The sequence below is a fragment of the Geotrypetes seraphini genome, chromosome 3 (assembly GCF_902459505.1).
Source record: "Geotrypetes seraphini chromosome 3, aGeoSer1.1, whole genome shotgun sequence".
In the NCBI taxonomy this organism is placed as follows: Eukaryota; Metazoa; Chordata; class Amphibia; order Gymnophiona; family Dermophiidae; genus Geotrypetes; species Geotrypetes seraphini.
In genome coordinates, this window is record NC_047086.1 from 231,470,927 (window position 1) to 231,487,140 (window position 16,214).

The following is a 16,214-nucleotide window of genomic DNA, read 5'->3' on the forward strand; positions in this document are numbered from 1 at the left end:
GGTGTTGGCTGTGCCCAACACACAAGGCTAGTTTCACTAGGGCAAAAACAGGCCGGGAGGAAAGGCTGATCGTCTCCGTTCTCGAGGGTTGTTTACTTTTGCAAGCCATTCCTTTAAGACACCTTCCCATAATTTTAGTTGAAACCCAGGATCTAAAAAAAAGACTTCCAAAACCACAGAGAAGAGCAGATTTACATACTGGGTTCAACGAGATGCCCTGGAAAAAAGGTTACAAAACCCGTGAGACCAAAGAAATGTAAATCGTCCTTAAACACACAGGGTCCAGGATTTTAACTTTAAAGAGCTAAATTTCTTTTGTCTCTTCCTAGCTCTCCCTGAAAAGCTCTTCGGCACAGAGTTGAAAAAGAAGGCAACATGGTCCATGTCTGGATTTGGGATTAAGGTGTGTGTGGGGGGAGGGGGGGGTTAAACCTCGCCAGTTTCAATTCAGTAAAGAGTTCCGAGGCTCAGAGCTCCAGGCAACGATGAAGGGACCGGGCCAGACCCTGCGGCTCTCTGCACTCGCCTAAGGGAAGTTTCAAATCACCCCGGACCGCATTTCCCCTTTCCATCCTGCACTTCTCTAGACTTGGAGGAGGAGGAATAATAATAAAAAGAAAAAGAGACACAAAACTTGCAAACTAATCGCTCGGGAAAGGTGACTGAGCAGAGGGAAGTTTCCGTGAAGGGGGAAGGGAGACAGGAAGCCACCTACAGACTCGAGGAAGGAGGGAGGGGGGGGCATATCCCACTCCTGTGCTACAGGGAAGGCTCCGGGCGAGTTCTCACCTTCGCTGCCCCTCCCCCTTCGTCCCGAGCCCAGCGGCCCCCCATTGTCGGCGTCGCGAGCGGCCACTCACCTGCGGAGACCTGGGCGCGCGCCGCAGGGAGTCTCCAGAGCGTCCACTGCAGCAGCAGGAGCGCGAGAGCGGCCGGGCCCCGACCCCCGGCCGGCGCTCCCCCGGCCATGACACTTGGGCACAACTTTCCGCACTTTCCCGGGCGCCGCCTGCCGTCCTTATCGAGCCCCGCGCGGCGTCTTCCTCCCCCGCACACTGGAGACCGCAGCCCGCCGGCAGCGCTCCATACTCCACTCAGGCAAGCGCGTTCGCACTGCCGCCGCTCTCCCTCAGTTTTAGTTTCAGGGACTCTGGGCGTGGAGGAGCCGCGCGGTGACGTCACCGCCCCTCCGCTTCCCAAACTCCGAGCGGGAGTGCGGGAGCCCCGGGGCCTGCGGCCGTCAGCGCCTCCTGCCGGCCGCGCCGAAGCACGAGACTAGGCAACCGTGGAGAGGGAGCGCAGCTCGGAATGATTTCGCACTGTTTTGCTGGGGAAATTCACGGTGGGCGCCGATTTCTTGGGAGGGGTATTTCCTCCCCCTCCCCCGGCCGACAAGTCCTGCGGGAGCCAGAAGAAGCATCTGTCCCTTTGGGACATCAGCTGCTATTAATATGCCAAAAACTTAGCAGCGGATGCGCTTTTTCTAACCTTTGCGGTTCTTTCGAACGCCCCCGATGCTGGTTTGCAGTTTCTTTAATTACTGCCTTGGTGACAGCGAACGAAAACCCACATAAGCTCATGCACTTGTTCGGCACCTCCTGCTCTGCTCCGCTCCATTCCTGATGGCTCGCAGCCTTTCGGAAATATGAAGAATAGGATTCTTCTCTTGTGTGCAAAAAAAAAAAAGGAACGAGACCAGGTCCGAGGCGCCCCTCATCTTTATGCATTGAACTGTCTTCTTAGTCCCTGTTCGAAAATAATGATATTGGTAGAACATGAACTAAAGAAATTTCACCTCACTGAGTTTTCAATCTGGGCGTTCTGAACCATGGAAAATGTGAACAGTTATTGATGTAGTTTTATGCTAGTTTAAAATACTAACTAATCGCAGTTTTAACATTTTTTTTTCTAGGACCAGTGAAAAGGAACTAAGGCATCACACAGAAAAAGCCACTAAACTAAAATGAACATGAGTACAGATTCATCTGCAAAAAGTAGGTCCCTTCCAATACAGCTAGCTTTAACCATTAGGCTTACTAGGTGGTTGCCTAGGGTTTTGGTTTCTGGTGGGCACAAACACCAGCTGCAGTCAATTTTCAGATATACTTAATGAGAACAATTTCCAGAAGTCTATAACCTAGGTAAATGGCTATATTTTTAAAGAATTATTGTGGAATGATGGTTTTGTGTGATCGTGATTATTGAGTTTAACTGTCACAATTTTTGGAGTGGGGGGTAGTTTTACCATATAACTCCAGAAGAAAAAGAGGACAGATTGAGATATCCAGGTTTTACTTCCATTGCTTTTATTGCCTCTATCCATCCTCCTTTTTCTGGAGCATATGGTAACCGGGAGGGGGGGGGGGGCTGCACATTAAATGAGAGGTTGAATTGAGAAGCACTGAGCTAATGCCTCTTGGGGCACAGCCAAGCAAGTTTTCAGGATATCCATAATGAATATGATATAGCTTTGCATGTACTGCATTTTTTTGTATACAAATCTATCTCATTCATATTACAGAGTTGCCAAGTTACCCATTCCATTCCATGGCCAGTCCTGGATTTCTGTCAACCTCATCCTGGTGCATGATGGGACATACAACACTGATTTCAATGGCTAGAATCATGGACTAGAAATATGACACTGCTTTGGGATGTAAGTTTAAAACCAGGATCAGCCAAAAAGTCTCCCTCCTGGAATCGGTAATTTAGCAGGTTTATATTCATTGTGGATATCCCCAAAACTGATTGGATTAAGCAGCATTGTACAAGGACACCTAATACACCTTAGTACAAGGGCTAGATTCTCAAAACTTCGTAGTAAAAACGATGGGCTACGATCGCAGCCATTATTGTAGTGATTTCAAAAAGGCGAGTCATTCTTTTTAAAAACCCATGCATGCAAATGAGGTTAGCGGAGAATAGCGAAGGCTCGCTAAATTTATATGAGATGAGTCGCTGGTGATAGTGATCAGTACATGCACAGAATACACCATGAAAGAGGCGTAAATTTGTGCATGTGCTGGGAAAAGCAGCGCCGTAAGCAGTGTGTCAATCATAGGCGTGCCAGAACTATTGGATGAAGGGAAGGGAGGGGAGATGCAATGTTGGCTTTCAACAAGCACGCATAAGACATGCCTTTTCTCCCACCAAAACTGCTATAATTCATGTAAATCTTGTAATTTGTTTTCAATGTCAAATTTTATCATGAACCACAGCCTGAAACACATGACACGGTAATAATATACGTACTCAAGAAGTGTGCTTTTGTCTACCCCCCCCAAAAAAAAACAAAAAACCAAATACTATAATTTATGTGAATCATGTAAATTTGGGGGGAGGGAGGTTTCATGTGCCGTCAAAACATAGGGCTCCTTTTACTAAGGTGCATTAGGACCTTAACACGTGGAATAGCGCACGCTAAATTGCCGCATCACTAGACCTTAATGCCAGCATTGAGCTGGCGTTATTCTAGAAGCGTAGCGCGTGGTAATTTTGGGCGTGCGCTAAAAACACTAGCACACCTTAGTAAAAGGAGCCCCTAAACCAGAGATGTGCTTTTCACAGTACCAGTACCCCCAGACCAGTCACTGATTTTGGGTCACCAAAAGCCAACACCACGCTTGAAGAATCACTCGGTGATGATGAAGAATTGGACGGAGTGCTCATTTAAATATTGATGGCAGAATCGGAGACTGCAAGGAAGCTCAGAAAAGACCATGGTAAGCTGTTTTGATAATCTACCACTAAAATACATGCTCGCTAAACTGGCTAGAACCGGTTTAGCAATCATGTTAAAGACAAGTTTAGTTTTGGCACGTTAAAGTTTTGAGAATCTGGCCCCTAGTAACTTTCTTTTTTTTTTTTTTTTTTTTTATAATCTTTATTCATTTTAAAACACTTTCAATCAGTGTAAACATAGATTATACATTTAACACTTTAGACATCACTTATAATTTTACAAGATTCATACAGAACATTACCCTACAAGCCCTGCTCTTCTCGTCAGAAAAAAATTAACCCTTTGAACTTCCCTCATCTGTCTCTCTTTTTATGTCCCACATGTACTCACTCAGTGAGGAAAAATATTTCTAAGTTTTGGGCACAAACTGAAGATTTTTAGGAATTAAGGTAGATTTGTTCATTAGGGCTTTTTTCCCTACCTGTTTCTCTCTCTCTCATTTTCTTTTTGCTTCACTTTGCCCCACCTTTCACAAACTATCCTTCCCTATTCAAACAGTCACTGCAACTTCCTCTCCCCAGCAACTCTCTTGTCTTCTTTATGCATGACAATGCCTCCTGTTTGCTTTAGCCTACACAGACCATTGACACAACCTTTTCACTTTTCTCATGCAGTTGCCACTGGGACCTTGGGGCATCCCTCCTGCCTTTTTTTTTGGGGGGAGGGGATGTTTCAGGGGTGCCTGGTATGGGGGGGGGCGTTCCATTGGCAGGAAGGAGTGGGCGTCTCTCCTGCCAATTTTTTTTCTTGCATGGGGGGTGGGCATCCCTACTGCTAATTCTGTATTGTGCCGGGGAGGACTCAGCATGGCTGGAGGGAGTGGGCCTCCATCCTGCCGACATTTACTGGTGGTGATCCCTGATGCTGGTTCTTCATGGGGATGTCGGGGAGGGCTGTCATTGGGAGGGGGGCTTTTTTTTTTTTTTTTAAATGGGGCAGATACTGTGCGTGTGTAACACACACACATACACAGCATCTGTGCCCATTAAAAAATTTTTAAAGAAAGGCTTCCTGCCCCAAACAGCTGAGTGGCAGGAGGCTTTTCCCCTGCCTCTCAGCTGTTTGGGCTTCCCCTGCCAGCTCTGTGCATGTGTGAGAGTCACTCTCACAGCGATCAATCAGACAGGAGAGAAGGGGATTATGACGAACCGCCACATGAATTATGTGCATGCAAAATTTTTAGTACATCAAAAGCTCTTTTAGAATTAGCCATAAATCAGATTGGAGCACACCCATGCACTATTACTGATCCTGTTTAGTGCATCTAACTCTGGGAGCCTTAGTTTGCATTAGGAGCTACAGTTGCATTGGTGTAATATTTGTCTAAGCAAATGTTCAGTAACTTTCAGGACCATATGCCAATACGCGCCCTGATATTTTATTTTATACATTAATAGCCCACCTCTAGCTAGGTAGCTCGCAATAAAAACATACACAGTAATTACATACTAAAAACAAAGGGGTCCTTTTAGCGAGCCGCGCTAGCATGGTTAGCACGTCGGACATTTCATCACGCGCTAACCCCTACGGCTGGCTAAAAATAACGCGGCAGGCGGTTTAACACGTGGTATTACGCGTGTTAAACCCCTACCGCAGCTTGATAAAAGGACTCTAAAGTGCTTTGGTTGCACCACAGAAAGGAAGAGTATCAAATGCATGACTCTAAAGCAACCTCAAACTTACATGAGCAGTTACAAGAGGGCTACATGAGTGCATTCTATGCCACTGTACTGGGTCAGGCCCTTGAACATTAGTGTTACTGCCAGTAGGAAAATGGCATGAACTTGTAATTAAAAATTAAACCATTATTGGTTTAATTACCGGTTCATGCCCTTTCCCCACCGACAGGCCTGGATTCAGACCCAGGGATTTTAGTTTCAGCACTGTAACCAAAACTGAAACCGAAATTCGGTCAGCCTCTAGATCTCTCTGTGTTCTGCATAGGTAAGGTATTCGATTAGGCCTAGATTCACTAACCTTACTGATCGTGTCCCGACCACTTTGCAACCCCGACCCGATTCACTAACCTTCCTCCCAATCCGATCCGTGCATGCAAATGTAGGAAGGCAGCGATTCACTAAACAATTTCAGGAACGCCGACTGGGCTGGCCGATCAAAAAAGAAGCGACTGCTGAGGACCAGTCGCTCACGTCCTTTCCAACTGAAATAACATTTCCCTTGTGCAAAGACCCTGCTCTCTGCCATCCCGCTCTTTGCCGCCCTGCCTCTCTGACTCTGCCGCCCTTCGAGCCTGTGGTTTTAACCCACAGGTTAAAAGTGTGTTCTGTTCTGGCTGCAGCGGGGCTCTGGCTAAAGCGTGTTCTATTCACCCCCCCCCCCTTGTTTTGACCTGCACATACATCAGGATTGCTCTGCAGTGATCCGTGGGGGTCGGTGTGGGGCGTACCTCTGATTGCGTTCATTTGCATAAGGACTGGTAGTGAATCGGTCAACCTGCCACGGTTCGGATAGGATCGGTGAGCAAAGTAAATCCAGCCCTTAGAGTTCTGTGTATGTCAGGCTCTTCTACCTCCTTTCCTTTGCCAGGTGTGTACAGTCCCTTCATTAATTACTCATCAGTGTTAATTCACAGCTGACTTTTAACTTCTCTCAAATATGTAACAGACAAAAAGGATCAGTCCCAGTTACTTATATGAACTCGGACCTTTTCTTCACTTTTGAAAGGGCAAGCAAGGTTATTTCAGTTTGATGTCTGCTAAGTCTGTATGTTTGTCTTCACTGTAAATGCTGTAAAGTCTGTATTTCTCACTAAAGTTTGTCCTACCCTTACTATGAATATACTCTTGTAACCCGTTCTGGGCTCCTTTGGGAGGACGGACTAAATAAATGACTAAATAAATATTGTGTACAGTTTCCTTTTCATGTCCTATTTTCTATACTATCCTGCCCTTTTTCTTAAGCTTTTATAATGTATGTCTTTTGTTATGTTCCCACTATTTTCTTAATGTCTTTTCTGAAGTCACACTCTGCATTAAGGGATTTATTTACTAAAAGGCATATTGATAAACATTTAATACACTTCAAGGGGTATTTAGTAAATACCACATTAGCTCAGTTATTCTGCAGCTGGTAATGTGAGTAAGTCGCTGCGGCAGGAAGAACAGCCCAGTACTCTCCACTCTCTCTAAAGAACTGCTGTAGCCTAAAGTCCTACCGCTCAATGTGTATCAAGAGGTTCTGAGTAAGGTTACCATATGGCAGGGGTGTCCAATGTCGGTCCTCGAGGGCCGCAGTCCAGTCGGATTTTCAGGATTTCCCCAATGAATATGCATGAGATCTATGTACATGCACTGCTTTCATTGTATGCTAATAGATCTCATGCATATTCATTGGGGAAATCCTGAAAACCCGACTGGATTGCGGCCCTCGATGACCGACATTGGACACCCCTGCCATATGGCTCCAGAAAAAGGACGGATCGGGACAGCTGGGTTTTATGTCCATTGTTCCCAATGGAAGTAAAACTCGGATGTATCAATTGGTCCTTCTTTTTCTGGATCTCTATATGCTTTATGGTATGGAACAGGGTTGCCCAAGTCCGGTCCTCGAGATCTACTGGCAGGCCAGGTTTTCTGGATATCCGCAATGAATATGCATGAGAGAGATTTGCCTGCAGTGCCTTCTTGGTATGCAAATCTCTCTCATGCATGTTCATTGCGGATATCCAGAAAACCTGGCCTGCCAGTAGATCTCGAGGACCGGACTTGGGCAACCCTGGTATAGATCATGTTTCAATAAGCATTGCTTTATTATAAATTTCAATATACAGCTTATTGTTTTGTTTTATTCGTATACTTTTGTATTTGTAAAATTTCAATAAAAATAAATAAATTTCAATATATAGCCTTATGCTTTTAAATATGTGAAGTGTTTAGTACCATTCCAACTGCATGCGAGCCACTGCTAGTTGTTACTGGGGCCCATCATAACACTTCCACATCCCTTTACCCCACATGGACAGTGAGTCTAACATATGACCAGGGCAATGAATTTATCTGCTACAGTGGCCCAGCCAAATTTCTTAGATCTTATGTGATTTTTCAGGAGCTCTGCAGGTGGACAAATCTGTTTGAAGCACCCTGTGTTGCTTGTATGATGAATATGCTGCTGAGTTTCGCTATGAGCGTCATCAGGAGGGGTAACTTCCCATCCTGAAACTGTAACATAAACCACATACACCAAATTATATATCCATAGCTTAAATACACCTAGGGGAGGTCACGTGATGCAGCCTACCTGATAGGGCGTGCGCTGGTGGAGCTCCCTCAAATCCCCTACTAAATCGGCGATTTTTCTCAGCTTTCCTCCCCCGCCGAGCGGCTGACCCGCCGAGTTAGAGTGAGCCTGGTGTCCCGCTGCGGCTGCGGCGTCTCACTCGGGTCCTGCAGCTGGGAATGCCGATAAAACAAGCTCGGGCGCTTAAAGAAAGGCCGGCTCTGACCCCGACCAAAATGGCGACGGAGACCGCCACTTTCACGGTCCCCGCAGGGGACTGGGTGCAGGAGATCACGCGGTCGGTGTCGGCAGCGCTGGCGGACCGCCTTAACAAACTTCAGTCGGGCATGGAGGAGATGCATGAGAAATTTGATTCTCATGCACGTCGGATTGCCGACATGGAGCAGCGGATTTCAGGGCAGGAAGATGTCTGTAGCGGCCTGGACACCCGAGTGATCACGCTGCAAAAGGAGACAGAGGCCCTGAAAGCACAGTTGGACGAGCAAGAGAATAGGAGCCGTCGGAATAATCTTAGGCTGGTGGGGCTTCTGGAGGCGGTCGCGGACGCAGAGCTGTATCATATCTTCTCCTCCTGGCTGCCAGAACAGCTGCAGCTGCAAGAGTCAGGCATGGCCTTCGCTTGTGAGCGTGCCCATTGGATCGGGTCCATGCAGCAAGCGGAGAACAGGAGACCACGCACCGCCATTGCCCGCTATGTCAACTGGCGTGAGAAGGAGTCCATCCTACGGGCGTATCGCAGGGCAGGGCCTCTGGATTACAAAGGAGTGAAGATTCTTCTCTTCAATGATTACTCCGTCAGAGTGGCGGCGCAGCGCAAGTTGATGTCACCTTTCTGCTCGGTGCTGCATTCCAAAGGTATACAGTTCGCCCTCGCTTTTCCTGCTAAGTTGCGAGTTTGGAGGGACGGCAAATCCTTCACCTTGCAGAACGCGGATGAGGCCCGCCGTTTTGTGGACAAACTTTGAGGATGCTGGCTTTTACCAGGCATGAAGGGCACGTGGCCCGGGCTGCTTCCTGCAGGACCTATGGAATTACCTACTAACTAACTAATCTTGCGCAGGGAGGATTTACGAGTGCACCCTTGACTGACCACCGGGATTCCCGGACAGCGAGTATCTCCCTGCTGTGTTGTGCCCCGCTGCCATCGCCTTTCTGGCGGGGGTGGGCGAGGGGCCTAGACGGTTCAGGACTCTGATTTACCTTGGTGGGGCCCGTCTGGTCTGGACTGTTTTTTCTATATTTCTGTACTCTCCCTTTGTGCTCTCTTATAGGGCCCAGTATGGACATTTCTGCTTATACAGGACTCTTGTGATTCTGTTTTGCCTATCTCAGTACACCCGTTTGGTGGGGCACAGGGATCTTGTAGCTGAATCCTTTTCCTTCCTTTTTGGATGTGGAGGGGAGGTGGGGGGGCTCCCTGGCGAGCGGGGTGGGCGGTGTGTCTTTGGGTGTGCGGGGCTGGGGATGGGAGCTACCGCTGAGGAAGGTCTTGGGTTAAGGGGGGGGGGTGAGGGATTTTTGGGGTGGTATATTTGGGTATGCATGGGTCGGGTGGCTGTTTGTGTGGATGTGGATGTACGGTATGATTGGTTCTAGATGGGGGAGTGGCACCTATCTTTTCTCTACCCAGGGACTTAGCTGGGAGGTCCCGCTGGGGTGGTTGCACTTCTATAGTGGTCAATTATCTGAGTGTTGGCCTTTTGACAATGGCTGATTTAAAGGTGGTTACTCTTAACGTTGCTGGCCTCCGGTCACCTATAAAGAGATCGAGAGTACTGGCCTCCTTACGCAAATTAAGTGCCGATGTAGCCTATCTCCAGGAGACTCACATGTCACAGTTGGAACACTCTAAATTACGTAGAAGCTGGGTGGGCGAGGTATACTCCTCTTCCTTTGGGGGTAGGCGGCGAGGGGTCGCGATCCTCCTTAACAAACAGTTACCTTTTCAGTTTCACAAGCTGGTTCCAGACTGCGAGGGGAGATTTGTTATGGTATTGGGGGAGCTTTGGGGTAAGAAGCTGATGTTCTGCAATATCTATGCCCCAAATGTATACACTCACAGCTTTTTCTCTACTCTCCTCTCTAAACTGTCAGAATATACCGAGTACCATCTTCTCTTGGGTGGGGACTTTAATATCACTGCTGATCCGAGCTTTGACTGTAAACCGCCCCGGGTGCCGCCTCGAGATCATGCCGCAAGAGGGATTAACTTCCTACTTAGCCACTTAGACATCGTGGATATTTGGCGAACTTTACATCCTTCTGATAGGGACTTCACTTTCTTCTCGCATGCTCATACCACGTATGCTCGCCTTGATTATCTTCTTCTAGATCGCCGATTATTTACAGCGGCTATTCGAGCTGATATCTTGGAGAGCACCGTTTCTGATCACGCTCCAGTGGCAGTGACCCTCTCTTTTTCATCTGGGGTTAGGGGTAAGTCCTGGAAGCTGTCTCCTCAATTGTATACGGACAAGGCATTCCGGGAATATCTTAGAGCGCGGTGGGTGGATTATCAATTGACTAATCAGACTGATGATATAAGCCCCAGTACGTACTGGTATGCCTCCAAGGCGGTGATGAGAGGGCATATTATCGCATACGCGGCTCATAAGAGGAAAGAGCGGGATGGGAAGATATTGCAACTTACGAGTGATATGCGTATTCTCAGGCAGCGCCATATTCAGTCACTGTCTGACTCTGACAAACGAGAACTCCGGTCTCTGAAGGAGCAGATAGAGGGGCTGCTTAATGATCGTATGCGGACTTCTTTGTACTATCATAGATATCAACTGTATCGCTGGGGGAGCAAAGCGGGGAAACTTTTAGCTAATTTGGTGCGACCTCCAAAAAAAAGGCAAGTTATCACATCTATCAAGGATGCCCGGGGTATCGAATACACTACAGCACAGCAAATAGAGGAACAATTTGTCTCTTTCTACTCGAAGCTGTACGAAGCTCGTCCATTGGACCGTGAGGCTTTGCTGTCCTTTTTCTCTGATATCCAGATTCCGGGGCTTGAAGACGCGCAGCTCCAGGCCTTGAACGCTCCGCTTACGAGGGAGGAGATTTTGCGGGGTATCCGCTCCCTCACCTTGGCGAAGGCGCCGGGCCCTGACGGTTTAGGCCCGGAATACTACAGGATTCTTCAGGATTTGGTGGCAGCGCCCTTGTGCGCCCTGTATAACGGAGTGTCAGCGGGTGAGGCTGAGTTACCCGATAACCTTGCCCATGTGGTTTTACTGCCGAAACCAGGCAAGGACCATGCGTTGGTGAGTTCGTATCGACCCATCTCGCTCTTAGACCAGGACACAAAGCTGTTGGCGGCTACCCTAGCGCGTAGACTGAATTCCGTTTTACCAGATCTTATTCACCATGACCAGGTGGGTTTTGTTCCTGGTCGATATGCCTCCATGAATTTGATGAAAGTGCTGGGAGCCATTCAGATCCATGCGGGACGCGGAGGCCATTCGGCTATTGCGGGACTAGACATGGAAAAGGCATTTGACAGCATCTCCTGGGAATATCTTTTCTGGACTTTGGAGAAGTACGGATTTCAGAGCTCCTTTCTGGCTTGGGTGAAGGCGTTGTATGTGGACCCGCAGGCCCGCTTATTAATCAATGGCAGTTTGACGGCCCGTTTTGGCCTTCAACGGGGCACCCGGCAGGGCTGCCCCCTGTCCCCTTTACTATTCTTGCTGGCCATGGAGCCACTAGCCATCAAAATTAGAGGATGTACTCATTTCCGGGGGGTGAGAGTCGGGGACCACGAGTGTAAAATCAGCTTGTTTGCGGATGATATCCTTTTGTATTTAGATCAGGCTTCCATTCATCTGGATCCAGCTCTCGCGGTGGTGAGAGCCTTTGGGTTGCTTTCTGGCCTTCAGGTGAACTGCTCTAAGTCGGAACTTTTACTGCTGTCTGGGGGCCCGCCGGAGCCATGGCATGCGCTTTTGGCTATTCCGCCCACGACGGCGCCTATGAGGTATCTGGGAGTCTTCTTAAGCACACAGCCTTCCGTCCTCTATGCGGAAAATGTACTGCGGCCGCTGGAGGAGATTAACAAGCTATGTCAGCGTTGGAAAGATTTGCCGTTGGGCCTGATGGGCAGGATAGCGCTGGTCAAAATGGTTATGCTTCCGAAAATGTTATATCCTTTACAGACCATACCGATCTGGATGCGCCGCAAGGAGGAACTTAAATTCAAATCGCTTATCTCTAAGTTTATATGGCGATCCAAGGCTCCGCGAATCAGTATGGCGAAACTGATGTTGGATAAGTCTGCTGGTGGGCTGAATGTCCCTGATATTCGTCTCTACAATGTGGCTGCGCTTCTGCGCTGGATACATGAGGGGTACTCGGGATGTGAACGATATTCCCCACCGGGATGGGTGGAGGGTTGGACTCGTCCTTTTCAGTTCATGAATATGCTCCACTCCCAATCCGATCCCTCTCACCGGTACAGAGTTCAGATGCAATTCATGTGGCCTTTACGGCAAGCTTGGCGATGGTGGAGGCGCCGACAGGGGCTTAGTCCCGCGGTGTCTCCCTTTCTTCGTTTCCTGGGAAATTCCAACTTTCAACCGGGCTGGGGAAATTCAGCATTTCGGGGTTGGGCGGCCCGGGGATGCACGGTCATGACGCAGCTGCTTGAGTTGGATCCCCGGACTTTTCCCTCTTTCTCCCAGGTTCAGCGAAAGTGGGGCCTCCCCAATCATTTTTTGTTTTCCTACTTTCAGGTCCGCCATTACTGGGAGGCAGAACGTAACCGTTGCCCAGAAGCGTGGGCGCTTGGGGGGCTCGACACACAATTTCTCTCCACCCCGGCCTCTATGAATAAGCTTTCACATTGGTATAAACTATTGAAGCTTTCAAGTCCCACTATAGGTATATCCAGTGTAAGAGAGGTTTGGCAGAGAGATCTGGGTGTATCTATTGATGAGCATCAGTTTCAGGAATGTTTTGCCACCCTTTTTGCATTCACTAAATCTGTTGAGTATCAGGACACTCAATTTAAGATTCTGCACCGATATTACTTAACCCGACAACGGGGAGCCAGCTTGGGACTCTGGGATGATGCCTCTTGTGTTAAATGCAAATGCCAGCCAGGTACGTACCTCCACTCATTTTTGGAATGCTCTAAACTTACTCTATGGAGGGGGGTGCTGGCCAAGTTGGAGGCTATCCTTCAACGGTTGGTGGAATGGGACTATGGGGTTTTACTTCTAGGGTTGCAGGAGCCACTTATTGAACAGGGTTTGTCTGTCCCCCAGCGGCGCTTCCTTTACAATGTACTCTTAGTGATTAAGAAAGCAATTCTTTCTAGTTGGATTTCTGAGGCCCCTCCCCCTACTGCGATGTGGCATGCCAAATTGCGGGACATGGCCACTTTTGAACGCCAGTGGTATGTGGGATCTTCCAACTGTGACAAAAGATATTATGTGGCTATGTGGGACGGCTTATTGCACTCGATCTCTGCTCTAGAGCCAGTACCCGGTGACGGCTAATTGGGAGCTTCTGGTCCAGAGGAGAAAACCCCCTTTGGGGTTCTTGGGAGCCCCCTGCTTACCGGGGTGACATTCTCTCTATTTCTCCTTTTATTTTCCATCCGTAGGCCTATTTCTTTCTCTATACTCACAGTCAGCTCCTCTATCTAGGACTGGGGGGGAGGGGGGAGGTTTGCTTGTGTGTGGGGGTGGGGGGGGGGACTAGTGAGAAAGGGGGGTGTGCCTGTTGTCATGTGTGTGCTTGGTGAGCATGGGTTTTGAGTCGGGCTTGGGGGAATGTTTATTTGGTTTCTTTGGTTATTTGAGGGGGTAAGTAAAAATAGGTGGAGTTGGCACTGCCTTGTGGCGGGGACTTTCCTTGTATTTCTTGTTCATGGATCCTTCTCGAATCCCTGATGTCTCAGGTTTGGTTTGCATTTACCAGCTGTTTCTGTATCCCTTGTGTTATCTGCTTGTAGATTATGGCACTGTTGCCGCCTGAGTGTGTGTGCTGCTTCACTGTTAATAAACATATGTTTAAAAAAAAAATACACCTAGGACCCTTTTACGATGGCGCATTAGGGCCTTAACGCGTGGAATAGCGCACGCAAACCGCTACCGCTGCCTCTTGAGTAGGCAGTAGTTTTTTGCCTAGCACACGCTAATCCGGTTCGTGCACTAAAAACGCTAGCGCACCTTCGTAAAAGGAGCCCCTAATTTTACTCCCTTCAAACTATTAAGAATATAAGAACATAAGAATAGCCTAACTGGGTCAGACCAATGGTCCATCAAGCCCAGTAGCCCATTCTTAGGGTAGCCAATCCAGGTCATTAGTACCTGGCCAAAACCTAAGAAGTAGCCATATTCCATGCTACTGATCAAGGGCAAGCAGTGGCTTCCCCCATGCCTTTCAGGACTATGGACATTTCCTCCAGGAACTTGCCCAAACCTTTCTTAAAACCAGCTACGCTATCCGCTATCCATACTTAACATACATGATAGTCATTCTAAAGTTTAATTATCTATGTTTTACCCACAAAAAGACAGGTAAACCCTCAGATCCACACCCACCAATTCGCATACTTTCATATTATAGAAACCACTCCATATTTTCTAGAGCCATATGGTAACCCTAGTTACATAGAAACATAGAAGATGACAGCAGAAAAGGGCTACAGCCCATCAAGTCTGCCCACTCTGCTTACCCACCCCCTGTCTATGCCCTAATGACCTAATTTCCTTATCTTGACCCTCGTAGGGATCCCACATGGGTATCCCATTTATTCTTGAAGTCTGGCACGCTGTCTGCCTCGATCATCTGCACTGGAAGCTTGTTCCAATGATCAACCACTCTCTCTGTGAAGAAATACTTTCTGGTGTCGCCATGAAATTTTCTGCCCCTGAGTTTGAGCGGGTGCCCTCTTGTGGCTGAGGGTCCCTTGAGAAAGAAAATATCATCTTCCACTTCGACACGTCCCGTGAGGTACTTAAATGTTTCAATCATGTCTCCCCTCTCCCTGAACCTCCCTGAGAACTTTGAGGGGGAGAGGGGCTCTGAGCATCCAGTTCTCCACCACTGTGTCCTTCTTTCTCTCATATACCCCATCCAAAGAGGCAAAGTAGTTTCCACTCTCTTTTGGCCTGCTCACATTGAGGCATCAGATTATGTTGGCTAACCTGACTTTTTCTTCACTTGCAGGAGAGCCTGTTCTGCTTCTTTCAACATTCTGGATGGAGTAAGAGAGGGATCGGGGGTGGGGGGGTCCTTTCTTCCATGCTCTCAGAAAAGGAGAGGAAACCACATCCATGACCAATAGATTACAAAGAAATGTATATTGATACAAGATCCTCGATATGTGTTGCGTTAGGATAAAAACTTATATTGAAAAATCCTGCACTGTAACTATGACTAATTTAACCTGTAAACTGTATATTATGGGTATTGGTATTAGATCCCTAGTATGTTTTGAGTTAGGATAAAAATTTGTAACCTGTAAACTGTATATTGTGTATGTTGACCTGTAACCCATTCTGGACTCATGGGAGGGCAGGATAGAAAACAAATTAAATAAATAAACACATTTATATTTGGAGCCTGATATCTTTGATTGGAGAAGATGCCAGCTCGGAGGGGGAAGGGCGGCTATATTCATTTTGTTAAGGAAGTATGTCTCTGCTGATGCTCTAAAAAAATAACTTCAATGCACCTCTTGATATATTAGTAAACATTTTGTCTGTTAATGCAAATAACATGGCTTAGCATGATTTACTTTAATCCATTGTTACTGGGCTGATTTGCATGCAAACTGCTCGTTCATATTTTCTCATATTGAAGGGCTTATGCCTGGCATTAGTGGTAATGCCGGCATGTGTATTACCTTTAATGTATGTTAACACTGTTTTAATGTGCATTAAATGCCAACACAGCTGTTTAATGTACACTGAAGCATTAGTACACTTCAGGAAATAAGTCCCTCAACATTATTTGTAAAGGAGATGCTGTTTTATCAGATGTATTGAAAACTGATGGTTACTGAAAGATGGCATATACATCTTGTTAAATGTATAACTTGTGTGTAAACCAGTTTCAGTTTAAGAAACAGTAACAGTGGGATCTGGATAGGCCCGGCTGTCCACCTGCCTACTCTCCCCCCGATCCTTCATAACCTTTCCTCCCACCTTGATAACATGATGGTAAAAATTAGCCGCAGCTCCATTTATTAACAACA

The 16,214-nt window shown here is 47.4% G+C and overlaps 1 protein-coding gene and 1 long non-coding RNA gene across 7 annotated transcripts in view; one reads left to right on the forward strand and one right to left on the reverse strand.

Annotated features, from left to right (window-relative positions):
* Positions 1 to 1,121, reverse strand: part of PTPRK (protein tyrosine phosphatase receptor type K) — a 1,016,831-nt gene extending 1,015,710 nt beyond the window's left edge. For all 4 annotated transcript variants that reach the window (XM_033939071.1, XM_033939068.1, XM_033939070.1 and 1 more), the window contains exon 1: positions 861 to 1,121. In XM_033939071.1, coding sequence (XP_033794962.1) covers positions 861 to 969 — 109 coding nt within the window. In that variant the 5' untranslated portion in view covers positions 970 to 1,121. The remainder of the gene's footprint in view (positions 1 to 860) is intronic.
* Positions 475 to 15,412, forward strand: LOC117357870. Of its 3 annotated transcripts, none has more exons than XR_004538885.1 (5): positions 475 to 658; positions 1,913 to 1,994; positions 2,522 to 2,656; positions 3,568 to 3,722; positions 15,185 to 15,412. It is a non-coding gene; the product is annotated as an uncharacterized LOC117357870 (long non-coding RNA). The 3 variants fall into 3 exon arrangements; XR_004538883.1 differs by lacking the exon at positions 475 to 658 and adding an exon at positions 1,206 to 1,342; XR_004538884.1 differs by lacking the exon at positions 475 to 658 and adding an exon at positions 1,337 to 1,699.
* The last annotated feature ends 802 nt before the right edge of the window (positions 15,413 to 16,214 follow it).